Source organism: Amblyomma mixtum, chromosome 1 (genome assembly GCF_055824585.1).
Source record: "Amblyomma mixtum isolate Tamu chromosome 1, ASM5582458v1, whole genome shotgun sequence".
Classification (NCBI taxonomy): domain Eukaryota; kingdom Metazoa; phylum Arthropoda; class Arachnida; order Ixodida; family Ixodidae; genus Amblyomma; species Amblyomma mixtum.
Window position 1 is genome coordinate 316,566,474 of NC_143012.1, and position 27,302 is coordinate 316,593,775.

The 27,302-nt window shown below is 46.4% G+C and overlaps 1 protein-coding gene across 1 annotated transcript; it reads right to left on the reverse strand.

Moving 5' to 3' along the window:
- Window positions 1-4,880: 4,880 nt before the first annotated feature.
- LOC149372561 (glutamate receptor 1-like) lies at window positions 4,881-25,515 on the reverse strand. Its single transcript, XM_089567062.1, has 15 exons — window positions 24,819-25,515; window positions 23,185-23,346; window positions 21,367-21,738; window positions 20,081-20,331; window positions 18,002-18,115; window positions 17,245-17,442; window positions 15,870-15,977; window positions 15,268-15,369; window positions 13,040-13,243; window positions 11,783-12,138; window positions 9,029-9,215; window positions 7,860-8,107; window positions 6,690-6,789; window positions 6,152-6,277; window positions 4,881-5,124 (listed from the first exon to the last, which is right to left on the reverse strand). Exons 1-15 carry the CDS (start codon window positions 24,934-24,936, stop codon window positions 5,062-5,064), a joined length of 2,709 nt encoding a protein of 902 aa, XP_089423188.1. The 5' UTR covers window positions 24,937-25,515; the 3' UTR covers window positions 4,881-5,061.
- Between the last annotated feature and the right edge of the window lie 1,787 nt (window positions 25,516-27,302).

Here is a 27,302-nt window from a genome sequence, read left to right on the forward strand (position 1 = left end):
TCCGGAGAAAGGATGCCCCTGAAGGAACTCCCGAATGGGATGTGGATGCGGATCCCGAGACGGAGAGGGCATCGATCCCTGCTCGGGCGCAGGGGTCGACGGGAATGCGCAAGGCCCGTGACGTCACCTTTTAGGGAAGCCTCCGTGGCGCCGCCCTATCCATCGATCTCGGAATTAATGCTGCTCGGTGGGGCCGCGCGAGCGGCGCCGCCATGAAAGGTTTCAAAAGCAGGGGGCGCTGGCGAACGGGACGGTTGTTGCCAGGCGAATCCATTGCCGTATTGATGGCTTCGGTGGGGATTTCATGCGTGCCGGGTGGCACGGACTGGGGAGGGGTGCGCTGGGGAAACTGGGTACAATCGTGCGTGCGCTCCTCAAATGGGATTAAAAAAACTGGCTGCGGCTGACTTTTTGCTTCTCGGGGCTGGACCAGAGTGTTCGCTGCTAAGGCCGGCCCTTTTAAGCGAATGACGCCCTACCGCTTAGGCGAACGCTGAGCGCTGTTCTTTTCGTATAAAATCTACACAGGTTGCAAGAATTGAGCCATCCTGTCAACGTCCGCAGCCGTTGTGTAAAGAAAAAAAAAACGATAGTTGGGGCACGACCTGATAATGTCCGCCATAGCTCTGGAACGTTTACCTGGTATGCAAAACATAATATGATCACAGAGCTCTTCATCATTGAAAACGGCAAATCAGAGGAGGAAGAATTAAAACGGAAAACATTGAGTTCTACAATCAAAAATCACCGTCATCATTTGTAAGTGATGTAGATGAAAGAGATAAAATTTCTTGACTGCGAAAAATGTGCCCATGCCTTTTTCATTGTCCTAAGGAGTTAAATGAACTTTTTGAGCACGGCAATTGGGCAGGTCGGTACCTTTGCAGCAATTCAAAATGGACTTGCAAATTACAATGCAAATTACAATCCCACGGCGAAAGAGCGGTGTGAATATCATTTTTTTGCGTTATTATATTAGCTAAAAATTGCGCATAAGTCTTTACGGGTTGATAATTTAATTTTTATTCTTGTCTCCTGGGCGTTTCTCACTAATATGTTTGTTAAGTCCGATGTTATGTTGAGGTCATGTAAATTAGCATAAATCTGTAAGTTCGATGCAAGTATTAAAACACAGAAGAAATAAACCAGACAATAAACGAAGAGCGAGGACTAGGTGGACTGGGGGGTTGAGGGGCCTTACAACCGAATGCACAAGAATAATTTATTTTCATTGCTCTCTCTCAAAGAGATTATGCTGCCTAATGCTAGTGTAGACATGTTCTGAACTTTCATGAAGCGACAGCACACCGTAGCACAAGTCCATTGTGCACGAAAACCGGTGGTCGTTTCAGCTCGTTAAGCATTTCTCAAGCTTCCGATTACGTCTTGCCGATTAATGTAGAAATAATAACTTCGCGCTAATTTCTTATGACAGACATTCTAGCTGTGTGCCTTTAGGTGGTGCCTAAAAGCCTGTTTCTATCCGAAATGCATCGCTTGGTGTCATAGCTAACAGCAATGAATCCGCCACAGGGTCCTGCATGCTTTATAAGCATGCGAATGGTACATGCAAACAAATACTAAGAGAAAGGCATAGGACTGAAACACATGAGTCAACTTTAATGGAGAAAAGCAAGCCTTCATTTTTTAACAATACAGGAATCGCAAGCATACAAAAACATCAGAGCTGTCTCTAAAATTAGCGGTGCAAACAAGTATCAACAAATGCCATTGTCCTTGAATATAAGAGGAAGTTTAGGCCTCTGCATAAAACGCACATTTCTCTTAACGCACACCAAAAACAGTGTCACAGTGCAATACAGCGTTGGTCATGAGGTAATAGAAAGCAAGCGAATGCTGTGCAAACCCGTCAGGAGAGCAATAAACAATTGCCTGGTGCGATCCCTAGTCGAAGCTCACAAGGCGAAGTGCGCTGAGGGATGGCGTACACCCACAATACCCTCAGCACTAATGCAAGGTGTCGTAACTCAGCAGTAATGCATTTCATGGGCAAAATAGGGCAATACCAACGCGGGATCATTTTCCCTAGCGCTCATCGTCGTGGTGCTCTTCAGTCAGGCCCCTTGGAGTTTGGCTTTTTTTTTTCTTTTTCCTTCTAATGAGGTACGATAAATAGCAGACGATTCTGATAATAGCTACCAGATGAGCTCGCCTCCCACATATATTTTGTAAACGGACGGAACAAATTCTCAAGGATGAATGTTTTCCGAATTCGGCGCCCAGATTGTGTGGTAGCGACTCTTGAACACACACCCACGTCTCTGCGACGAGCCAGCAAGAGTTCCGAGCACTTAATGAGATCCTCGCGCAAAATGTCGGGAAGCACGCCATCATGCAGTGAAACACAACATCGTTTAACAGAGCACTGACGACACGGTTCTCAATTAATCTCTGACTACTTCAATATATATAATTACATAGTAAGAAATACACCCAAGCAAAAATTTGCTTACTGATATTCTCACACATGAAAACTAGAACAAAAGAAACAAGTTCGATAGAGAGAGGAACGTTAGTTATGCCTTCTGTCAGTGCGATCAACAGGTGTTATATATTCTTTAGGTGCAATAGTAGATGAACCATAAGGTGAGTGTCAACGACTAGCTATACACCCGGTATAAAACGACACTTTGCGTATTATGAGTGAGAGTCCACACATGTACCTTTCTGGTAGCACCACATTTAAGGCTGTTACCAGCAGACACATGTATTGCTTCGCACCATTTTTCGATATAAACTGCCTTGCCATTTTAACTTGAAGTCATCACACCTTCCTAAATAACAAGGTATACACACATCGCACCAGCCCACTAACTGTATTACGAGAACGCTATCATCCGGGCGATATAAAGCTGCCCCAGAAAGTACGTCATCACCTAAATATGCCGAGAAGCAAGCTTTAAAGGGATCTGCGCATGCGCAAACTCTCGCTCAGTGCTCAGCAATGCAGTACTTACTGCTGGAGAGAAATGTGCGCACTTCACTAGAAGAGCCCTCCAATGACCAGTTCAGTAACCTCGGTTCAAATCCAACGAATTCTATTTAGTTGTCGAAAGCTAGAAGACTAATACAACGGTATCTGCTGAAAGTGGCCTCTTTCAACGCTTGAGCAGTCCTGAAAAGCTTACTTGTTTACAATAGGGGGTGTGATTATTTGAAATGTCCCAGATATTGAGGCAATCGATGCGTCGAATGTTGAAACACGGGGGTTCCGGGTTACTTCAGGGCTAAGGATTCAATTATTTATTACCTCAGTATTCTATAGTCGCTCACTGACTCCTAAATAATTAGCTACTTTTATCATAAAAGATCGCGGCTAAAAAGCCCCATGTTCTAAAACTGTCCAGATGACGAATGGGAGTGAACAGGGCTGTCAGACCAGTGGCAGTGACACGCAAAATTATTTTCGTCAACAATCACGACACCTAACTAACCCTACTGGGATCACCTTATGTCCACGCTTAAAACCGCTTTATAGTACGTAGATTGGGTGAAGAGGAATCAACAACTCTGTACACTATGACATATATATCAACTTTTTCTAACCTTTAATTTATTCACCGCCAAGCAAAGTCGTAACACTTTAAAACAGCTGCAGACTTTGCTTTGTCGTTCAACTGGGCATTGTTCGTCGCGCCGTGCTGTCAAACACTGAAGGGTAGCGATCCTTTGTAATCGTACAATGCCAAAGGCTGACTTTGATCAGTATGTATATTTGTTACAACAATGTGGTCGAAAACAAAGCCGTTACTAGAGTCAAAGGCGAAAAATTCAATGAGCCTGTGACAATAAACTCTTCTTGTTAACCAGTAACGACGTTGATTTTGCGTTTATTATACGTCTGTTTCTTTAGACACAAGGGAGCATTTGTCCTTTAATGCAGCACTGCCGATAAGCGAAGCTCGACACCGCAATACAGACGCCGGCAGTGCATTGATTTACTTCATCTAAATGCGGGAAATTTATTTTTCCTCGCCACTTCTTGGTTTTTCCTCCTAAGAAGTAAATTGGTAATAGTACCATTAGCCCGAGCAGTCTGTCAAAACAAAACAAATATCGAAACAATCTACGAGGATAGACCCTGCTAAAGCTACAGTAATGGGCGCTTATGTACAGGGTAGGGTGAGCTTGACTTCATACGATCTCATTTCGGCTTGAGCGCTTAGGTGCAGCTCGCAGGTATCGCTCTTGTGTATAGTTCGGCAGTGAATGTTTCGAAAAGCGTCATTACTGAGCTAAGAGCGCTTCAAAGCATAGTTATAGTGTTGAGCTGGCGAGTTTAGTGCCAAAAAGCTTTACGCTTCTGATGTCGAATGAAGACCACATATTGGCGTGACATGAGTATGTAGTACCATAGGTTGCTTAACTAATCCCGCGGCTTTAACTAATCAAGCAATGTTTGGTTGGGCGGAAATTTTTCCACATTAACACAAGGCTTTGTGCAGCGGGTGTAAGCATTATTGCAAAGCAGACGCGTAGCTTTCCTCAGCACAGATTTCGCCCGCTCTTTGTCTCGGAAATAAACAAACACAGAAGATCGTGGACGTAGATCAATTAAACACAGTCAATATTTTCTAACAGGTAAGCTTCTGCACATAAAGCCTACCCTTTGTGACAACACTGTGCGTCATGTTAAGTTTTACCTCGTTTAGCACTATTTTGGAGTTATCGCGCATAACAGCATATATGTTGTTTTGGTCTAGATGGAATTGTGTTGAAATCTTGCGTCAAATATTACGGTGAAAGTCGCCAAGTAAACAAAAATTAACTTCATGTCTGATGCGCAGGGTCAAAAACAAAAAAAAATGTTTTTGTCCGTATTGCGGGGTGCAGAGTTCAGAAAGATTCAAGAAATGCTTACTAGACCAAAAAGAAGAAGAAAGATGACCCCGCCAGACTCTGTCAAGACAGAATTATGAAACCCAATCTGGATTCGCTTCCGAACGCAAGCGACGCTTACGAAATCAATTATCAGTTTCATCACCAAGACAACTGCATTGCTTTAACATTCGTCGGTGGCGGATGGACCACGGAGATGCGTTAAGCGATGGTCTTTAACGGTGGCTCGGTCTCCTGCGATGACCTTTCAGACTTGAGGCGAGCCTAAAAAGAAAAAAAAAACGGGGCTGAGGCACATGAGCTGGAAATTTATTAAAGCGGCAAACTGTGATCCTCCAGCGTTTCTAGCATGGTTGTTTTTCTTCAGTTTTTGTCATAGCAGAACAAATCGTCATTTATTTAAGCTATAGAATTTGCTCAAAACATTATGCGATGCAGCATACAGGCCGGGTTGTGACGAAGTATAATGTGACGAAAAGAAAGTATAGGATAAGAAGCAAGCAGTAAACTACCCTGAATTACCAATCCTGTTCCTACCAGTCCTAGTTCTCTAAGTCGACTCCATGGACACAATTCGTGAAAAGTAAAGAGCATACAGAAAATTTTTCTGGGCCCCGCTGTGTGGTTCGTCATGCATAGCCAGCGTACAAAATCCCTTGAATGCGAGACGAACTCGTCCTCGCCATTCTGAGTCATAAGACTTCCAAGCAGGCTGAGAGCCACACTACATAGCTTTGAAGCAAATAACTTGGGCTCTGAACCAGTAAAGCTGTACATACAGTGTTATTTGCCTGAGCCATGCTTCTTTCACTCAACCGTAACCTATTCTGCCTAGCTCTGCCGTTATGTACGCTCTTAACATTAAGCAGCGAAATAGCGCAAATGACAGGTGCATCTGTAAGAGCGCTATCATACCAACTTTATCGGATGAACCGATCCGAAACACTGCGTCCCAAAAATGGCCTTTGTGCGCATTTGTACCACTGTGTATTCCCCTCATGGACGGTATCATTCCATAAAGATAAATTCTTGGCAACATTTTCCTGGAATATTCTATTTAAAATATTGAAGCATCGCCGCACCAATTGTAAATATTCTATAGAATATTTTATAGGAATATTGAAGCACCTCCGCTCAAAGGAGACGAAAAATCAACCGAACCTTTTAAGAAACATGACGTGACCGTGGGACACATATCATAGCGCTTCGCTGCAACGGTAGGCCGATGTGCGCTCCTACTCGCTCTTACGCCTCTTTGTTGGCAGTTGTACGAGGGTGGTTGCATTCTTACCCAGAGGCAGAGTTTAGTGCAGCCGCGCACCAGCAGTTCAGCCAAGCCGAAGCCCGTGCCCTCCACGGTGAGTATGCCCAGAGCGACGACGACAGGGAAGAAGAGCCGCATTTGTATCGGCTCGTCCTGCATGGACACACCAGTAAGACGTCCTGTTTACTCAGTCAGATTAAAGATTAAAGAACATGCATACGTACGCACGTTTTTTTTTTTTTTTTTAATACCGAGCTTTAGGCTACCGTTCATCCCATCTACTTATTGCGCTGTTGCATGTGTTTCGCAGAAAATGATCGGTAAGCGGTCCTGAGCATGTTAATAAAGTGATGACAGCGTGACAGAGAGCAACTGAACAAAGACGAGCAGCTCTTGCGGAAGAGAAACGCAAGCTTTGTCCTTTATCTTTAGTTCAAAGCAACGCATTCACCGAAAACCACGTAGCTTTCTTTTTTCTGGCATAGAAAGGGAATTTGTATTTTTTTTCCCCGTGGCTCCGACGTCCCCAAGCGTAAAGCTCCGCTCACCGCGGCGGCATCCTCACCTTTGCAGGCACCTCGCACCGGACAGACCACCACCTCCTCTTGATTTCCTCCAACTCCCCAGTGTCCGACAACGTCGCGATGGCCCGATTAAACCTTTCTCTGCGGGAAAAGGAAGAAGAAAGTAAGGATTAAGCAAATGTGGTTAATTATATGGGCTTAACACTGGTCTTGCGTTCGGCCTACGTGCACGAACGGACGTAACAGGAGAGATTATGTCAAGGCGGCTGTCAATTTGTAAAAAAAAAAGAACTTCCATTAATATTATTGCACTATTCAATGACGTTCCGAGCCTCAAAGTGCTGTTGCTGTATTTTCAACGCTCCCATTTTCATCATTATATTTCCTGTACCAAAAGTAAATAGTGCGTGGGAAGGAAGTAGTGGCATTGGCACCTTTTTTATTGTAAGATACATTTCACTTGCGCATGTAGACTGAAGCATCTTTTAGCGCACGGAACTAGGGAAACAATGCTGTTTCAATTTTTATAACTGTACAAGCAATAAAGCGATAAATTAATATAATCCATTAAGGAGCTGCTAAAGTGGCAGGAGATTTATTTATTTATTTATTTATTTATTTATTTATTTATTTATTTATTGATTGACTGATTGATTGATTGATTGATTGATTGATTGATTGATTGATTGATTGATTGATTGATTGATTGATTGATTGATTGATTGATTGATTGATTGATTGATTGATTGATTGATTGATTGATTGATTGTCGATCAATCGATCGATAACCGACCGACCGACCGACCGACCGACCGACCGACCGACCGACCGACCGACCGACCGACCGACCGACCGACCGACCGACCGACCGACCGACCGACCGACCGACCGACCGACTGACCGACTGACTGACTGACTGACTGACTGTGATTTTAGGCGTTAGACCAGTACAATCTCGCCCAAAATTTGAGTTTGAGCAAATTGGTTCATACTGGTATCGCAAGAAGGCAGCGAAAAAGACGACATGGAACACAGCAGTAACACAGCAGCAGACAGCCCCCGTCCTGTCTTCTGTGTTACTGCTGTGTTGAGTGTGGTTTATTGCGCTGCCCTGGTATGATTCAATTCCGACCACCTAGTAGTCTTAACCTACGATAAAAATGCATTGAATGAATGAATGAATGAATGAATTCGCCACCATGCGAGCCCACCTCAGAGTGCCGTTCTTTTGCACGGCGAGTGCCACGTGCCGTGTCCCGTACGGCGCTCGCAGGACCCTGGCGGTGCACGGTGGCTGGCCGCATAGGTACTCGGCCGATATGGCGTCGGCGAACACGACCACGTCTCCCGCGGAACTACTCCGCACCAGTTCCACGCCTTCCCGGAGTGACGTCACCTCGCGGCCTCCCTGCTCCTCCATGTAGCGGTACAGCTTCAGTATCATCTCGTCCTGGGTGCTCTGCGAGGAACGAGCATGCGGTTTAAGATCTTTATGGCACGTTTTGTAGCGCTTATTCGTCCACGTTAGAAACTACATGCCATGTCTCCTCCTAAATACTAAGTTAGGTAGCAAGCGATGAAAGTTAACCTGCCATTTGCACGAGCAATATTTCGTCCTGGCCAGTATTGGCTGCAGTTCGCGTTTGATGTACGCTTCAGACGGTGCTCAACCGGGTGCTCAGAACAAACTGAGTGGAACCACAGCTTAGGCAATCAAGGTAACTGGCAATGCTCAAGATTATGTGGGCATGCAGTTGTTCGCTGATTACGCTGTCTCTGTTCTTTCCAAGAGTCTGGTAGCACCAAACAGCATTATTTCTTTCCTAAATGACGTGCGGCAGTGTTCCATCCATAGGCCCTCATTGTGAATTCTGAATGGCTTCCTGACCGAACTCTTGCCAGAACAGAGGCGTTAAGCTGTGCAGTTCAGAAGGGCAGCGGATCGGGCTAGTTGGTGCAGTTTTGACATTTTTCGAAGTGCTAAAACAACAAGGACGCAGAGGGACGCAGCGCTCGTCCCTGTGTGTTCCCTCTGCGTCCTTGTTGTTTTAGCGCTTCGAAAAATGTCAAAGCTGTGCAGAGAGTGCAAATTCCTTGCGCTACTATATAATATGTTGAAATCCAACAGATGCGTTCTAGACCTCTAATACTTATCCTGGCGCTTCGTCTTTCACCTAGTTCCTGTCTTTTTTGCATCCCACAAGCAACACAGTTTTCTGGCTGCCTGCATGCAGTTCTTGCTAAGCATGCGCCGACGGACAAGTTTTAAAGCGACAGCAACGCTACAATTAACGTGCATCCCTCGAACACTAAGCACTAGTCCACACGAACACTTGTTCCGTTTTTCCCCCGCGTGTTTCGTCAGAGGGAGTGCGCTCACCTCGAAGTACCGCCTTGTGGCGGACGTCGGCACCCACATGTGCTTGAACTGAGTGCTGTCCAGTTCTTCCCAGGTGTCGATCTCGTATCTCGGACTCAGGTACGAGGCAAGCTCGGTGGTGTATGCCGAGAACACGAGCACCACGAATATCCACCAGAAGCTGCTCAAGATGCGCCCGGAGATGGACCTGTCGCCGAACACGATCCCGAGAGGAGTAGGCTTAAAAGGGGCACTACATCTAGACCATGAGGCCGCATATAGTTGTCCCTACAGAGGAGCTTTTAAAACAGCCAGCATGCGTCAAGCACCATGTACAGAGTAGTGTTTGTATGAAACAGAGAGTTGCGAAGTAAGCGCTTTTATGAGAAACTCATGAAACTGCCCTTTAAACCAATACTTTTTTTATTTTTATTTAGCGCTGCCCTGTGAATCCTACATGCATTCAATCAAGAATAAGGAAGAGAACGGCACGAAAACGGCAGAAATTATCTTAGTAAATAGATACTACCACACTTGAGGCGCATATAAACATATAAACCTATAAACCTATAAACCTATAAACCTATAAACATATAAAGCTATTAACACATAAACCTTCAAGGATATATTCAGTCACGTTGGGTTCATGAACCTCCCGTAACATATGCTCTCTGACGCAAGGGCTCATAATGCACACACTGCTCTCTGCGTTTAGAAATTAAAATTATAGGCTATTTTGACCTCGACTGTAGCATTTACGACAGATCGACACAATCTTCAAGCACTAGACGCAAGAAAATACAGGCCTCCAAGTGGCCTCCAGAAAGCTGACTAGGTTCTGAGGTGGTCTCGACGGCGCGCGATTTTTTCACGGTCGTGGATGATCATATTACCTTATCAAACCGTGGACACGGCTTTGCGAATGTAGTTTGACATCTGCCGACCCTATCAGAGTGCGCTGATAGTACGCAAGATCATGCGCTCCCGTGTTTCCGTTAAGATCAACATAGTATCACAGGTTTCCATAACATAGCTGTGATGTGAAGAAACAATCGGAGCGCTCAAACCTCGAACGTTTCTGAGAGGTACTGCTTAAGACGACTGTCATAAACAGCTAACTAAGTGATGCAATTTTCATAATTCCGAGTTATGTTGGTCACATAGCTGATTTGGTTTGGTTTGGTTTGGTTTATTGGGGTTTAACGTCCCAAAGCGACTAAGGCTATGAGGGACGCCGTAGTGAAGGGCTCCGGAAATGTCGACCGCCTGGGGTTCTTTAACGTGCACTGACATCGCACAGTACGCGGGCCTCTAGAATTTCGCCTTCATCGAAATTCAGCCGCCGCGGCCGGGATCGAACCCACGACTTTCGGGTCAGCAGCCGAGCGCCGTAACCACTGAGCCACCGCGGCGGGGCATAGCTGATTTGTAATCGTGTTTCCCGTTGTAGAGTTGAGATAGCAAGCAAAGGGTCATGACAAGCATGGTTTCATGAAAATCAGTGCGCAGTAGGCGGCTTTGATTTGTTATTGTTATTTGGTTCGTGTTCAACTCGTCAGGAATATTTTACATGGTACTTCCTTTTTAACTGTATTAATCTATGACACAGCATGGGTGTTAGATGGCGCTACGTAACTCCAATGACCAACAAGCTGCGATGGAGGAGAAGAGAAGAACTGAGGAAGAGAACTTTATAGCACAGTCATGATTTTCACAGCTTAGTCGGGGAGACTACCTCTCTTGAGTGACTCAAACGCTTGAATTTACATGCACCTTGGTAAAGGCAAACAAACGATGAATATAAAAGAAGAATAAGAAATAAATATAATTAATTTTAAGGTAAAACACAAGCAAAAAATTCAGGGGGCACTTTGACTCTCTAAGGTGCGTAGAGGCGAAAGCGTTTTCCGCACCACTTTGCCTATGTGACACTGGTGATGTCACTACAGGATGACGTCACACATAATTGATGACGAAGTAATGACAAATTACTAATTAATGACTAATTACTGATTAATCACTCAACACTAATTGACTGTTAATTAACGGCGCTTAAGCTTCGCCTTCACGAGTGAAACGCGACAGCGTGTTGTAGCGCTGCCAGGGAGTCCACAGAACGCCACCATCCGTTCGGCGCGATGCCTTGCCCTTTGAACGCAACGCTATTTGAGGAAAGGAAATGGCGCTGTAATTCTCAGTCATCTCGGTGGACACCTTAACCGCACCGTATAGGAAGGGAGGAAGTGGCAGTGAAAGAAGAAAGAGGGCCCGTAATGAAGAAACTGAAAATTGTATTTGAGGAAAGGAAATTAGCCAGTAACTGTCTCACATATCTCGGTGGACACCCGCCAAAACGTGGACACATCTGTCGACACGGTTGCCGACACGGATTGCTAACGACAGCATGAGGCATTAAAGGCTTTCGCCTTAATAAACGAAACATGCCACGCTGATCGTCAAAGTCCGGATCGGCAAATCTTTCCGCTCCAAACATTCGTTTCTGGTTATGGAGAAACATTCGGTTCTAGTTCTGCTCAGCATGCACAATGGCAGCTTCATGTCATTGTCCACTCTCTGCGCACGCGCAACAGACACCAAGCTTGTTCGGCATACGTCTATGATACGTCCGGCGTACGCCTCTCTGCTTTAAGTCTCTGCTAGTTTGTTGGCTATCAAGATTGGTCAGTGCACCTTTGCCCGCCAGTTCCCAAAGAGCTCACGCACAGATACCTGTGTGAATTCAGCTCGAGAACATTACTTCTTTCATTATCGTACCTAGTCTTGAAGTTTGCGCACGATGCGTTAGGCCCGGGATAGCTCGTCGGAGGGGGCTTGTCAGCGTCCGTTGAAGAGGCCTCCGGTGCCGCCGGCGGCTCGTAACAACAGTGCGTCGTCTTCACGGAGAAGAAGCCGACCAGGAACAGAACGATGTAGACAGCGAGGAGCGATGCCAAGACACCCATCCAGAGGGGCCACACGAACGGAGCCAAGAAGGTCCGCATGCCGACTCCTTTCAGTGTTGTCGACCTCGCAATTGCAGCTAGGCCTGTGGTGAGCACTGGACGAGTTAAATCCACATCGTGCCAGCGCTCGGCTGTGGCCGCCATGTCTCCCACTGCCACATCGGCTTCCTGCGAGTCGCCGAGCATGAAGAACGCTGTCAGTTGCTTGGAAAGGGAACTATGCATTCAACCTTCACGCCTTCTGACAGAGCAGGAAATTTTAGCTTTGACAGCTAAGAAAAAAAGAAAGGAGCAAAGAAAGGAACGAAAACGAGCAAAGCAACAAAAAAAACAGAGGAGGTATGGAACGGAAGAAGACAAGAAAGAGAGAGAAAAAAGAAAGTGGGCATGAAAGAAGGGGAGGGGAACAGGAAGAGGGAAAAAAAATAAAAGAAATGAAAGCATGACGTACAGGAAGGAAATAAATCAATTAAAAGAAAGGAGAAAGGCTATCGAGCTAAAGAAAGAAATTAAAGCGGAAAGACACAGAGAAAATGAATAAGAAAAGGAAAATAAGGAATAAGGAGCGAAGCAGAGGGAAAGGGGAGCATAAATGACGGGTGAAGAAGGCCAAGTAAGGCAGATGTATGAGTGTGCACACACGCGCACGCAGGAACAAGCAATGCAGGGGCCTTTTTAAAGCCTCGAGGCTAGTTGCATGTTGGCAGGAAGAAATAAAGGCAGATCAACGAAAGGCACAGAGATCTAACAGAACCATTTAAACTTAATGTGGCTGTAACGGCCTTGCATGCAGAACCCATCTCAGGTCACATCAAGAGATAAACGCAGCGTTTGCCAACAGTGCTCAGTTGCCGACACGTGCAAAGGCAGGGGCCATCTTCTATCCTTGTTTTCTGTTGCCAATACATGTGCAAGCTAAGTTATTCAGCGTCTTTGTCAACGGGCAGTGCTCGCACTCCTGGCTATTCGCATGATCAAATGAGATGGCATGGGCAAGCAAGTATGTAAACAAGATAAGAAGGAACAGGGCAGCTAGCGGTGTTAGAAAATCAGCAGCAGAGTCTCTCACCCCATTCAGGAGCTCGCTGACCAGCCCTTCCCACGAGTCAGCGTCCTCAGCTGCTGGGGCTCCGCCCTTGGCAACGTGGATGGCGTACTTGATGCCTGTAATGCGGCTGATGGCTTCCATGAGGTCCTTGCTGAATCCTTCGTATTTCGGGTTTGCCGGGTCCACATCGATGCCACGACTCTTCCGCATCAGAAATGGTTCTGTCTGGTTTGCATGATCGTGCATACAAAAAAAAAATAATAAATTGGGTACAAGGAAGGGGGTGTTTACTGAAGCAAGTTACTCCCACGTCACGCACCTGTTTATTAGAATAGTTTTTGCAGACGGAAATCTGTGAGGTATCTGATTTGATTTGATTTGATTTATGGGGTTTAACGTCCCAAAGCGACTAAGGCTATGAGAGACGCCGTAGTGGAGGGCTCCGGAAATTTCGACCACCTGGGGTTCTTTAACGTGCACTGACATCGCACAGTACACGGGCCTCTAGAATTTCTCCTCCAAAGAAATTCTAGCCGCCGCGGCCGGGATCGAACCCGCGTCTTTTGGGCCAGCAGCCGAGCACCATAACCGCTCAGCCACCGCGGCGGCTGTGAGGTACCTGGGGCGGGTAATACGGGACACGTCTTAGTAGTGTGGTCACAATTAATTTCGAGCTCTTAGGGTTCTTTAATGTGCACTAACAACGAAAATCACACGAGCGGTTTTGCATTCCGCCTCCACTGACAGGCAGCCGTCATGACGGAGATTCCATCGCATGACATTGGGATCAGCAGCCGTACGCCTAGGCGTCTATACGGGGAAACTCACGATCTAACTGCACGATACCTTATAATATGCGGATCATTACCGGATGTATTTAACGTATGCAAAGTTTCACTGACTGCTATAAACGACTTATTTTGCATGAGCTGGAACTTTCGCGAATTCAGAGGAAGTCGCACTTTTTGCGGCATTTCGCGAGCCCTCAGTTTTGCAAAGCAGATGTGGCAGGCACTTTAGTTTCCCTTTCTTCCCCGACGTCTGCGGGTTCTCTGACGCTGCAAGGAAAACTACGTGGTTCGTACTACGCGGTGTCTTACTCTCGCAAAAAAAAAAAAAAAAACTTTGCAGGAACTCAGCATCGGATAAAATAAAGCACGCTGATTTTTCAGCATTTAGCCTTGAAAGGAGAACAGGGCCGTATCAAGAAATAACGACGCATTCTCATGGGGAACAGAACCATCCACGAGCAGTCATAAGCGCGCTTTCCACTTCTAGTTAAAGATAAGAAACAACGTGCTAATATCAAATATTTTTTTCTGAATTATAATTTGAAATTTTGCCTAAACTATTCGCGGGACCTATTTTTCCTGAGAAGCATGAAATTCGCTTAAAAAAAGAAAATTGTAACGTCGAAAAAATGAAGTCGCGCACAGCAAGCGGATTGGAGACAAGCGCAAGCAGAACGGTATATTCTTCGGTAACATGGGGAATAGCCATCGGTGGAAGGCGTCATGGCATGTTTGGAGCAACGAAAGGACGCTGTCTGTTATAAAAAGTATACAAGCTTGTCACCCACACTCAACACTCAGTGATGTATGACCAGTTGTTGCGTTTGTTAATGACTTTGCTTCTCAAGAGCGCACCCTGTACTGTTGCAGTATGGCAGAGTACCGTTTCTTCAGCGAAAACTCAGTGTGATGCCCTGTTTTTGTTGCTACACTCTGCATTTGTTATCCTGACCCAGCGCCATCGTATTTAATTCCTGTTGAATGACGCGCCGTGTTGGGTGACATTTCTGATTGTCCTTAAAGATTATTTGTTCAACTACACTAAAGCTTGAGTATAGCGGCGAGCCCGTTTCAAATTTTTGTTAAATCATACGGCTACAGATAATAGTGAAATTCGTCCGTAATTTACAAAACTAAAGGCGTCGAATGAATACATTATCATGCTTCTGAGGACATAAAATAGGCAGAAGAGGGCAAAAGGAGGAGTGGAAGGGGAGGTCGGGCTGGACACAGACAGATACGCTTAAGCTTGCCGTTTCTAGTGGTTTTACTGGATCCGCCGTAACACAGTTATAGTATATCAAAAAGGAAAATAATTTTTTCAGCGCAACGTGTGAAAGTGTAGGTTTTGCTTTGTAGTAGGATCATTGAAATCTTCTAATCACAGATCGAGCCTGTGATGGCGGCAAAATAAATAAATAAACTGTGCGGCATAGCATTTCCTGCTGATGTACCTACCAGAGTCGCTGCTACCCTGTAGACGTAGTCATTGTCTTGCTCAGAAAGTGATTTGTGTTCCTGTCCAACTGGCATGAAGCCACGGCTCGACCAAGTCCCAGTCTGAAATCACGAACTCAGGTGAAAAAGAGTACAACTAGACATTGTTTTCACATCGTCGAGGTCTGAGACGTAAAAATATAACATAAGAACAAACATGGCCTGTTTTCACTAAGACGGCACTTTGGGCTAGCTGGTGCGGCATAGCGGAGAGATACAGCGCTGGAGAGAATCTCGCGTATCTCTCAATGTGTCCCTTCCATCTGTACCGCTTCGCTATGGTCCGTATTGTTTTTGTTTTGTTTTTTTTTATGTCATGATAAGAACTCGTCGCCATGGAGCAAGAATGCATTGCTAATATGCTTGCGCAATTTCATTTCAGTTCATGGAACGTTAATGAAAATCAGGGATCTTGCACTCATCCAATCAACATCATGAAAGCAAAGTTTTTAATACCGATGCATAAATGCCGACCACATGTATTCAATACGGCGCGCCAAGAATTGCTCATGCTTCTCGTCACGTTCGGCATGCTGCTAAAATTTTGGTACCTGACAGCTTACCTTAAGCCACTGGTTTTTTCCGTTGACTTGAATCACGTCTACCGTGAAATTGACGCGACAACCTCTTTCGTCGAATTCGACCCTCCCCGTCTTCCCATCAAACACAACCTGGAAAAAAAAAGGAAAGCAACGAGGCTGTTCTCCAAGACAATAGCGCATAGTATACGAATAAAATTGAAAACTCGAGGCCCTAGGTACTGTATTGTGAGCTATACGTTTATTTTTCAGCATTCATCTCTTTTCCTTCATTAACTTTTCCCTAAGCAGTCACTTTGAACAGAGGTCAACCTCAACGGGCGCATCTACCTTTCCAGAGATATCTTTAGACACTGTATAACCACGTTGACAAACGAGTGTTAGGTATCACATGACTCGCCAGTAACAAAGCAACACAAGAAGGGTAAGTCGTCACATTAGAAAAGTGTGAAGTCGTAGCATTTGGAGCTACCATGAGCCCCTTACGCGTTCTAATGACATAATAGTCTTATTTCACTGGTCATGTAGCATCGCATGAGATGAAACAAAGCAACAGTGCAAAATAATACTGCAGGGCAGCACAGAAAAGAGGCGGGACGGGTATATATATAAAAAAAGGAATGCTCAGAATAGAGGACAGGGGCACCGAAAGCAAAACATTTCGGATAATGGTACTTCTTTCGCCACCATGTCTCAGTGAAGCATAACGCTCGAATAGAGCTTCTTCACAAAGCGTCATCCCATAGATGCCGGGGTGCTAGCGTCAGTTACGCTGTTACCTCCGACCTATTGGCTGTTTGAAAACCTCGCTAGCCACAGATCATCGACGCGGGAAACTGATTAAACCGAAGGCAAAACTAATAACCGACACTAGGCTTCAGAGGAGGATGCGCGCTCTTTTCGTAACCCAACAACGTATTAACGCCATCACAGTACTTTTGTTCATACATATGAAGGCGGTGTGTGCAATTTTTCAGAAATTACACAATCGAAAAAGCTTAATCAAGTGAAAGAGAAAGGTCCAGTGACAAAACTAAGGCAGAGACGACTAGGTTGGGCAATGTGCCTAAGACACTCTATGTCTTGTTGAGGGCTGTTGAGCTGAAAGAGTCGTGTAGGTGTAAGTGGGGCTATTGGCCTCCGTGATGGGAAGGCTTTCGGCACCACTGACGTAAAACGGAGAGTTGAGCTAGTTGGTACATACTGCTGGAAAAAAAAAACAGTGCTTAGATTAGGGACAAACAAAGAAGAAGACAACAGTCCTGTCCTGTTGTCGTCAACGGTCCTGTTGTCTTCTTCTTTCTTTGTCATTCGTCTCAGCGCTGTTTTTTTTTCCAGCACCACTGAGGGCTATTACGCTCGGGAGAGAGAGAAAGAGGGGCGCAATGCTTCAGCGTACGCTCTTGAGGTAGGCGTCGACGACGCGGCCCTGTTCCCGGGTGAGGTATGCGATGCGGCCGCACTCGGACGTGGCTCCCGGCGCGGCGCGCACGCGGTCCACGAAGAGGTCCCCGTTGCGGGCGGGGGGCTCCTCCCGGAGGGTCCGGTAGGCGCTGATCAGCAGCTGGGCCGCGTCTACGATGGCCGCCTCTTCAGCCTGGGGGAAACCACGGCAGCGCCGACGTTGATTAGTGCCACCACTGGCATGCGCGGGTTGCCGCACGATTCAAGAAGCCCCAGTTCCATCTCTAACTAGCTTATCTCATGAGCCTGTCAGGCCGCTTACTTAGATGTAGACAAATATGTGAACTTATAGGGGGAGAGAGTGTTTACTCGGCTAACAATGCAAGGATAACTCAGACGGGTTGCTTACAGCGCCCTCCCAAGAATGCATCCTACACCTCACCTTCCCCTCATCGCCCATCTTCATCTCCAGGTGAAACGGGGGTTTGGGGGATATCGGGCGCTAGAGGACTAGATGCGGCCTAATATTATTCTAATCCGTTGCTTTTTTTATTTTTTTACCGAAATTAAGGGCTTATTTCTTCCACTTTTGATGCCGTACATATTTATCAGCAAGCTGAGCTCAGCATCGCGTGTCCGCGTGCGACAAGCCGTTATGGAAGAATTGTAGAAAGTGATATCAGCCTTTAGTTGAGGTAGTGTTAACATAGGTATCTTTGTCGTGATCACTGCTTAGTAAGGGGAAAACTTACCGTTGTTTTGTAATTGTAGGTTTGCGTCAATTCCTCGGTGTTCTGAAACCTGAAAGCTGTGATGTTGATGGCAGCGAATTCAGAGACTCCTTCAAGATACCGGTGGCTTACAACCTAAAATAAAGGAGAATAAAAAAATTAGAACAAATCGCATAAGTGTTTCACATTGCGTCGGGCCAGTATAATGAAATAATTCTACTTAAATTTTATTTTATTATGTCTACCACCGCACCGACTTAAAGTCATCCAGCAATAGCTTCGACGGGTGCCGCTTGAGCCAATAATAAAACTGGACCAGAACTGAAGCCAGACCTTTGCTTGATTCCGGACATCATTTCTAGCAGAAACGTGCTCACTACTGGCAAAGGCAGAAAAATTCACTTTGCTCAGTATTATGATACCGAGAGAGCTAAACACTTCGTATCCATTCTTTCTGAAACTGCATGAAAAAATACATTGTTCATATTACAGAAAATAGTTCAAAACAAATGTCTTGCGAATGGAAACGTAAGCGAACCATGCATACTGCTTACTGCGTGCACAAAGCTACGCAGTATTTAATGTCTCAGCGACATACAAATGGTGGCTCATGCGCTGATGTAGCCTTGTTGACGGATTCGCCAGGGGATGGAAATAAAGAAGTAGGGAATTGTCCCATATACGGCAATAAGAAACTCAGACAGCCGCATTCTTAAGTACTGAAACACTGAACACTTCGCGACAGCAGCAGGGGTAACGGTAACTGTGTGGCTGTATTGTGGTACCACTGGTGTGCTGATAGAAGAACAAATTAGAACGCCCTAAGAGCACTTTTCTTCCACGTATGCCTGCCTCTTTTTTCTATTGTCGTCCTCCGTGGCTTGTACAAGAGAACAGAAGTGCACTGGAATGGCCTCGTCTATAACCTAGAGTACAAAACAGACGCGTGCACTGTAGCGTGCACTGTCAATTACTGCAACAAAAAAAAACAAAAAAAACAAGGAAAAACCAACAGGTGGCATTCGGTCAGGCCACCGTTCCGTACTTCCTACTCGTGCAGAGATAATTGCGTAGAAACGGTATCTCCTCATCCAGCAGGCCAACGGAAGGCGAAGCGACGCATGTATCTCCTTTTTTCTTGATGAGATATGCTTCCACTATCTCCCTGCATATCTGGTCTCGGTGTCTGAATAAGATTGTGGTCTTATTCAGATGTGGAAAGCATCCCTGGCAATTCCTGCAATGCAATGCAAGGTTAGACGAGACCGCGCCCTTCAAAGACCTACGGTGCTCCGCCATCCGCTCATTAATACATCGGCCCGTCTGGCCGATGTATGACCTACCACACTTGAGGGGGACTTCATAAACCACCCCCATGAGCGGATGGCGGAGCACCGTAGGTCTTTGATGGGCGCGGTCTCGTCTAACCTTGCATTGCACTGCAGGAATTGCCAGGGATGCTTTCCACATCTGAATAAGACCCCAATCTTATTCTGACACCGAGACCAGATATGCAGGGAGATAGTGGAAGCATATCTCATCAAGAAAAAAAGAGATACATGCGTCGCTTCGCCTTCCGTTGGCCTGCTGGATGAGGAGATACCTTTTCTACGCAATTATCTCTGCACGAGTAGGAAGTACGGAACGTTGGCCTGACCGAATGCCACCCGTTGGTTTTTCTTTTTTTTTTTTGTTGAAGTAATTGACAGTGCACGCGCCAAAGTTCGTGATTGTGTTGCGTTTGTTTCTATGCGTCTGTACCCTGGGTTTCTTTGAGCGTTTATAAGCACCTGATTCCTGAAATAAAAATTTAGTTGATAGTCTGCGCTCGTGTCGTGCCTTCTACCTTGTGTCCGTGTTTTTTTTTTTTTTTTGCGCAGTTCAAAGTATGAATCCCCACCAACTCGCCCAGTTTTCCGTCCTTATTATGTTCTCATTCTTTTTTCTCATTTGCCAAGTGGAAATAGGCTTGTTACGACACACTACTGTCGGTGCGCACACCCATGATTCACCAAGTGTTGAAACTGCTAGGAGAGCCACGTAGCTGCGGCTCAGCTACATGGCTCCGCAAGAGAGGGAAGGCCATGTACGAATACTGACGGGCCTCGCGAGCACGTAGTGGTAGTTCCTCCTGCCCATGTAGATGTCGCGCACGTGCCGGATGACGATGTCCTTGGCCAGTTCGTGGTCGCAGTCGAGGACCACCAGCTTGCGGCCGTGCGGGTCGACACGCTCCATGCTGGAGAGCAGAGCGTGCGCCTCGGAACCGCGCGAAATGCGCAGCGCACGCGTCACGGCGAGCCGCGCGCGACCGCCCGGGGGCTGCAGCAGCCGCTCCAGGGTCACCAGCGCTGCAGCGGTCAGGCAGAGGACAGCGCGAGAACAGGGGCTCAGACCAGCGGAATTTTCAAAAAGGCTTGGTCTTCAACGGTTTGGTTGAAAACGGTATTCAGTGAAAAGCGGGTTGGCGCTGAAGAAAACAGCCCACAAAATTAAGGAAGGCCGATGGTGATACTTTGGTTTTTAATGGGGCAAAGGAAACTTTGGGCAAAGAATGCCTTGACACAGAGTAGTTTGGTCTGCTCAGGGTGGTGCGAGAGACCCAAGTTCCAATTATTTTACCTCAGATAAGGAGCTTATTGTACCCAGTGTATCACCGGTGGGAACCCGTCAGCACTGGGGATTGAACCCCGGACCTCCAGCATAAGAGGCGGATGCCCAAACGACTAGGCCCCCGCTTCGGTGAGAAAGAAAGAAAGAAAGAAAGAGAGAGAGAGAGAGAGAAAGAAAGAAAGAAAGAAAGAAAGAAAGAAAGAAAGAAAGAAAGAAAGAAAGAAAGAAAGAAAGAAAGAAAGAAAGAAAGAAAGAAAGAAAGAAAGAAAGAAAGAAAGAAAGAAAGAAAGAAAGAAAGAAAGAAAGAAAGAAAGAAAGAAAGAAAGAAAGAAAGAAAGAAAGAAAGAAAGAAAGAAAGAAAGAAAGAAAGAAAGAAAGAAAGAAAGAAAGAAAGAAAGAAAGAAAGAAAGAAAGAAAGAAAGAAAGAAAGAAAGAAAGAAAGAAAGAAAGAAAGAAAGTAGACAAGATTGGGCCGTTAAATCTCTAGTGATCGTAGTAGCTACACGTTATACGCATCTATACGTACTCAATTTTTGAATTCCTTTGTTGAGTTTAAATCAGCGACAGCCCAGAGAGCGCAAAGTCCCGGCATAGCAGTACACCGTAATTTCAGACATAACCCTGAATGCCGCCTGCGGCTTAGCATTTTGAAGACTAATACGAACGAGCTCTTTCTTCAACACTTTTAAAGGAGGTTAAAAGGGGAAAATAACTTTAAACGGGGCACGTTCCTAATGCGGGTTCCATCAATACGTTGGAGAATTATACCTTACCGTGATCCGAGTCATAGAAGAAGACAGCCGAACGGAAGTTCCAGGCTCGGGCAAGGTCCAGCACCGCCGCCGAAAGGTCGGGTATCATGCTGACTCCCAACCACGGCGGCTGATCGGCCGCCTCCTGCTGGTCCTGAAGCGCGAGCCTCGTCGAGGTCTCGTCCGTGGTCGCCGGCGTTGTCCCGTTCGACGACGCGTCGTCCGGGCTATCGTTGGGAGATGCGCTGCTGTTGTCAGCAGCGCACTTCTCGGGAACCGTGGTGGTGATGCGCGGTACGTTGGTGCTGGCGAACAGCGAGCGCACGGCAGCGTCCGACAGCCCCGACGTTGGCAGCAGTATCGTCGTCGCTCCGGCACTCAGCTGTCGGCAAACTGAGGGAGAGATGAAACGCATGGTTTCTCAATTGGAAAATCTCTGCTCTAGTCTCACTCGCAATCCTTCTCAAGCTATGTTTGGTCAAAAGTGCAATCTTGTTTGTTTATAAAATCGTGAATCATTTTCTAATAATCCTTCACTACACGATTCAAAGGCATCGAACTGAAAGAAAAAGGAAAGCCTGTGAAATTCAACGCACACCACAGAACTGAACTCGCATACATACGAATTCAGCGGCCGTATTTCAGTATTTAGTGACGATTCATTTAGTTTTCATTTCATTTGGTGGTGTCGTTGCTCGTGACGCAAGCAAGAGGAGGTGGAGAAGCGAACGACCAACCACAAGCACGGCCGGTCTGGTCGCGGCGCCACCGCTAGCCATCATTCTGCGACCTCATACAATCCGGCTGAGTGGCAAGAACTAAACTATGGACCACCGATTCGTTGCACAACCACAGCATAGTTTTTTTTCTCGAGACGGGATTAGCGCTGATAGAGTTCGTCGGGAGTAATTATTTTCATCTTTTTCATTTATTAATACACTCAGGACCATTTGGCATTACAGAGTGGAAACAAAAAACAACGAATTTCTGCTGAACCACCCCTAAGGGTGAAGAGTGGGAACGACCTGGTACTCTCTATATCGGCGTGATCGTGAGCCGCAGTACCCCGTGTTGCCATTTCGATGCTTCAGCAGCCTCTCACTCGTGCTAAACGTTTTAGTCGCCACTGTACTCTCTGCGGTCATTGGGGTTAGCGTCTTAAGCTGGCGGTTGGCGTGTTCGAAACGGGAAGAGAATATGTCGATGTCCTCACTACCTGCTCATAATTACCTGTCCTTATTACCTGCTACTAGACAGTCGTTTTACACGTTGCACTTTGAGTGTACTCAATATGTTTGGTAGTACCAAACACTTTTTTTATGTTATTAGTTTCTGTAAGTGGTAAAATTTCTTCACTCACCATTCTGACTGCTGTGTTCCGGGACTGTAGAAACGAAACTAGCGAGGAAACTTATGCAGTATTCGATCTTGTGTCTTTGAAAACTTTGTACGACCTGCTCAATTATCCATCATTGCAAAGTCGCTTTTGAAGACCCCGTTATCATAGGCCATACAAAAACTCAGTGCGAGCTACACAAAGGGACTATCTGGTCTCCTTTCCTGCCTCAACTGCTAAGGGTGCCCTACAGACGCACGTGACGCAGGCATGCGCGAAGCCACCAGTAGTTGAAACCGCATGATCTGAATCCCGTCGACCAACAGAAAACTAAATGCATCCCCTTCTACAAGCAATTCAGCACACCTAAAAAAATGTTGTAGTGTTTGGCTGAAACAGCACTGAACTTGGCGTATTAAAGAGCCTTTCCCTTTTCTCCTCGTGATTTCACGGGAGTCCTCTAAACCCCATGTGAGACGCTCCCGGCACTCCCCAGCGCTCACGTTCATGCGTCACGGTGAAGAGGTCATCGTCGTGGTCGACGGTGGCGGCGTACGTGTTGAACTCGATGCCCAACCGCCTGGCGTTCTGGCTCGTGTTGAAGTTGCTCATCGCCCACTCGAACTCGCGCCACGCATCCCGGTGACTCGGCTTCAGCAGCACGCCTGCAACGGGCGCAAGAAAAAGCGGAGATGAACGTTTCACACGTCCGCATTTTGAGCTACAGCTAGAATAGACGTCCAGAGGCTCCCTCTGTTATTGTGCACGCAAGTGACTTCGCGAGCATCAAGCTCATCTAGCTCGCTGAGCGTGATGGGGAGGCGCACAGTGCGTTCTTACTCGCTAAAACTGCTGGCAGGCGCCGAAAAAAAAAAATCACGTTTCTTTGCGTAGGAAGCGAACAATTTTGAAACACGTTTTTTGTTGTTGTTTTTAACCCCAAAATAAATTATTTTCGAAGTACTCCGAATGAGCGTAAGAACTGACTCAGTTTCTTGCTATTTACAAGGAAAGGATTTTTATGCTCCTGCCGCAATTGTTCTTCAGACAATTCTTGGCCTGAACCAATAAGAAGGTTTCTTCTTGTTTTATTTTTCCTTGAAGAAAAAAGGGTTTCCTTCCTTCTTGACACTTCTGTTTCTTTTCGCAAATAACTTGCAGAAGGTTACCTGCTTTCATCTTTTTCGCAGTTAAGTCACAATAATGAGAATATTCGCGAGGACAACGAATCATTAGAGCTGTCCTTCAGCTAATGAAGTTACATCCTCCTTTGCAGTCCCATCCACTTCCAAGTAAACATGGGCAGGCACGTCACCAAAATTGCAGGCAACGGATATCGCCCTCATGTCCTTCACTCAAATACGGACACTTGCAACAGTGTTCAGCGAACACCGTGTAGCGAGACCTGAGCTATCCTTCTAGCAAATCTTTTTTTTTTCTTTGACTCAGTTTTCTTAGAGTAAGTTTACTGCCAAAATATACGGCGCTCTCTTAAGATCGGCACTAAAACTTTTAAGCTGATTTCCTTCAAGTTTTTACTCCACCAGCGCAAATAAAAAATAAATAAGGAAGGCAGCGTAGAATCTTAATTCTTCTCGTTATGAAGTTTTATATTTCACCATGAGTCGGAAATAACAGTGAACACATTATTAAAAAGAATCATGCGGAAAAGGCCATAAAGATGCCCCGCTGCCGTCTTCTTTTCGTTTTGTTTTCTTTTACTCATTACGCGCAGTCAACGACTACATTGGTGAATAAACTCACATCAGAGGACAACAACGTTTATTTCTACGGAATGGTAGCACTGGAGAAAATAAAAGTCGCAAGCTAGCTCCGAACCATAATACAGCTAAAAGTACAAATCCTGATAATAAATCCTGGCAGAATTTCAGCAACCCTATGGTTCAGTTTGTTTAGTGCTTGTTCATAAAATGTTCATTTTTCTTTGCAGCTATTGCCCGCATAGCCTAATTCAAAGATATGAAAGTAAGGTCCAGCGTATGTACTAAGCATCGAAACAAACCGACGCGCAGGACGCTGTGCGAGGATAAGTCATTCCAGGGCAAAGTGAAGGCAGAGTCTGGCGCGCAAACAGACTAATCGAAGATATTAGCGGTGGGAGTGATGAGGTACTCACCGATTCTGACAGCCTGGCAGGCGCCAAACCAACAGACGAGGCCCGCGACCAACAGCATCGGCCGGCCTCGGCGGCTACCTGTCGGCAGCGACTCGGCACCCACAGCGGTGGTCGTCATCGTCACCCGTATCCCAGAGACCCAGTTCTCTCTCACAGCTCACACAGCTGACCCCTCGAGCACCGTGGAATAAATAATCGTCGCGTTCTTTTGCACGAGGAACTGCGTAAGGTTGTCCCTCACTCAGAAAAAGGGTCGCGAAGGCTCGAGTTCGGCCGCACTTTTTTCCCAGACAAGGTGCCGAGCACGGCCTCGGTGCGCCGTCGTCCACGCTGCGACGCGGAAGATGCCGCCTCCATTTCTGGGACCGGGTCGGGAGTTTGTGTTTTGGCTTTGCCCTCCTCTTCCACGGCCTCCCAGGGATCCGGATGCTGCGTCCTCCACTTTCCTTCCCTACTCTGCCTTCCTTCTCCGTCCTTTCTCCCTTCCTTCCTTGGCTTCCACTCCGGGACTCTGGGGCAGGGATGACGTCACAAACCGGGGCCGCGCACACCTGTCGCCATCTGTAGGGAAACCGGAGAAACCGGCGCGCCGCGGCAGCCGTGCCATTCGCGTGCTACGCGGATGAAGCGGATCCTGAGCTCGTGCAACGCGCGGCGCGAAAAGCGACGACGCTGGGCAACAACGGCACGTAGACGCCACAGCGAGTAGGAGTCTGCTGTGCACGCAGCTTGGCGCCGCTGTCACACGCCTCTGTTTTGTTTGCGCTTCTCTTTCTCTTTGTTGACCGTGGAACAGCTGGCCTCGAGTCTCGTCGTCGCCATGGCAACTGATACGAGACAAAACGACTCTTCTCGTCACGTGGATCGTACGTGATAGAAGGACACGAATATGGGCCTCACGTTAACGGGGTCGGCCAGCAACAGCTGCCCACACTGCATGCCGCGCTTCAGGTTTTGCTCTGGTCAAGGGCTGTTCTCCTCTTTCCAGCGAGTGTGCGTTTCTTTATATATCCTCAGCAAAATGAAGCGGTGAAGTTATTCATCAATGAACAGAAAAGAATCAATAGTTCTTCAATTACGCGTTCATTAGTAAGCAGCTAGCCTTCACCGGTACTCCTACTTCATATTTTACTATTTATCAAAGTTTTTCCTCTCTTTTTCCTTTCTCTTGCAAGCGATAATGTGCGCATGGGTGAGAACTTCCCGCTAGCCTAGACTTGCATAAACGCTATGTCGGCCAAACACGTGTGTGCGTGTGGGGTGGTGGCGGAAAGGGGGCTTGATTTTCTCCGGGATTTATCGGGTCGTTGTCCGTTTTGGCGTAGCGTTTCATAACCGGGAACTCTTGCGTTCCCGTGCTTGCCGATGAAGATGAGATGCAGGAGAGTCCTATACCGGATGGAGCATAGGAACTCTCGGGTTCATATAGCCCTAGTAGTAGGGGCTTTGTGGAGGAAAAGGATGAGAGGTAAAAGAAGAGAGGTTACTCAGAGATTGCTATCATTTTGCGCCGGAAAGGGCCAAAAGTCGGCGGTTCTTTCCGGTTTCAGTTATGTAGAGCAGACTCACTCAACCCCAGCGCCGCGGCAGACCATCCGGCAGTAGAGTGACGCTCCGCATTTGGCCTCCGGCTCTGCGATCTTCGACCGACCGTCTCTCTTTACGTTTTGAGGTCAGTGAGACCCGTGAGAAGTATTTCCAGTATCATCAAAATGCACCTGCTTTTTACAAATACGTATCCCGCCAAAAGCAATATACAAAGCGATGAAAAAGCAAAGCTCAAATTTTCCTGGAAATAGGAGTAAAGTCTGCTCTCTCTTTCCCTCCTCCTGCATCTTTGTGTGCTGACTCACCCCGCCAACAAACCAATTCCAACAGCGCTTACTACCGCTCCAATTCCAGCATGGAGGCAGAAGGTTGCAGAAGCGTTTCTAGGGCGCCGGACCGGTTGTTGAAAACAAAAGCTACTTTTCTCTGCATAGTCCTGAAAGAAGAGAACAGAAAGAGGCAGCCAGAATACAAAAAGAAATGAGAGAAAGAGAGACCTTCCAAACTTTCAACAACTTCAACATTGTACATTATTAGGTGTCCACAAGGCGAGTTTTTTTTAATTAACAGTTATAAAAAGAGGCAGCCACCAAATGCATTGGAACATTTGGTGTGCACTGCTCAGCGTACATTTAAAACTCTCTAAGCTCTGACCAGCAGTTCATGCGGATATTTTTATTTTTGCATTCTTGTAGACGGAAAGGCCTTTTTCATCCGCAATTAGGCAACGTTAAAACGTTTGGATGAGGTGGACTATTACTTTTTATAACAATTTCTTTTTCATATTTAAGCAAGCCTTAATTCAACTCGCAGTATAATAAATTTCAATGGGGCGCCTTGCTGAATACTGTGAAGTAATGGTAAGATAACACTGCTTATCTTGAGTGACTTTTTAGAGAAACATAAAGAAAAAATATCGAGCCTGTTGGTACCTCC

What these genes read in the sequence shown, in the direction of transcription:
- LOC149372561 (XM_089567062.1), bottom strand. Translation starts at nt 24,936, where the DNA reads ATGACGACCACCGCTGTGGGTGCCGAGTCGCTGCCGACAGGTAGCCGC. An exon ending in CAAAAGAACGGCACTCTGAG is followed by an intron (nt 6,790 to 7,859) that starts GTGGGCTCGCAT and finishes CTTTTCCCGCAG; the next exon opens with AGAAAGGTTTAATCGGGCCA. An exon ending in GCACTAAACTCTGCCTCTGG is followed by an intron (nt 5,125 to 6,151) that starts GTAAGAATGCAA and finishes TTTTCTTTTTAG; the next exon opens with GCTCGCCTCAAGTCTGAAAG.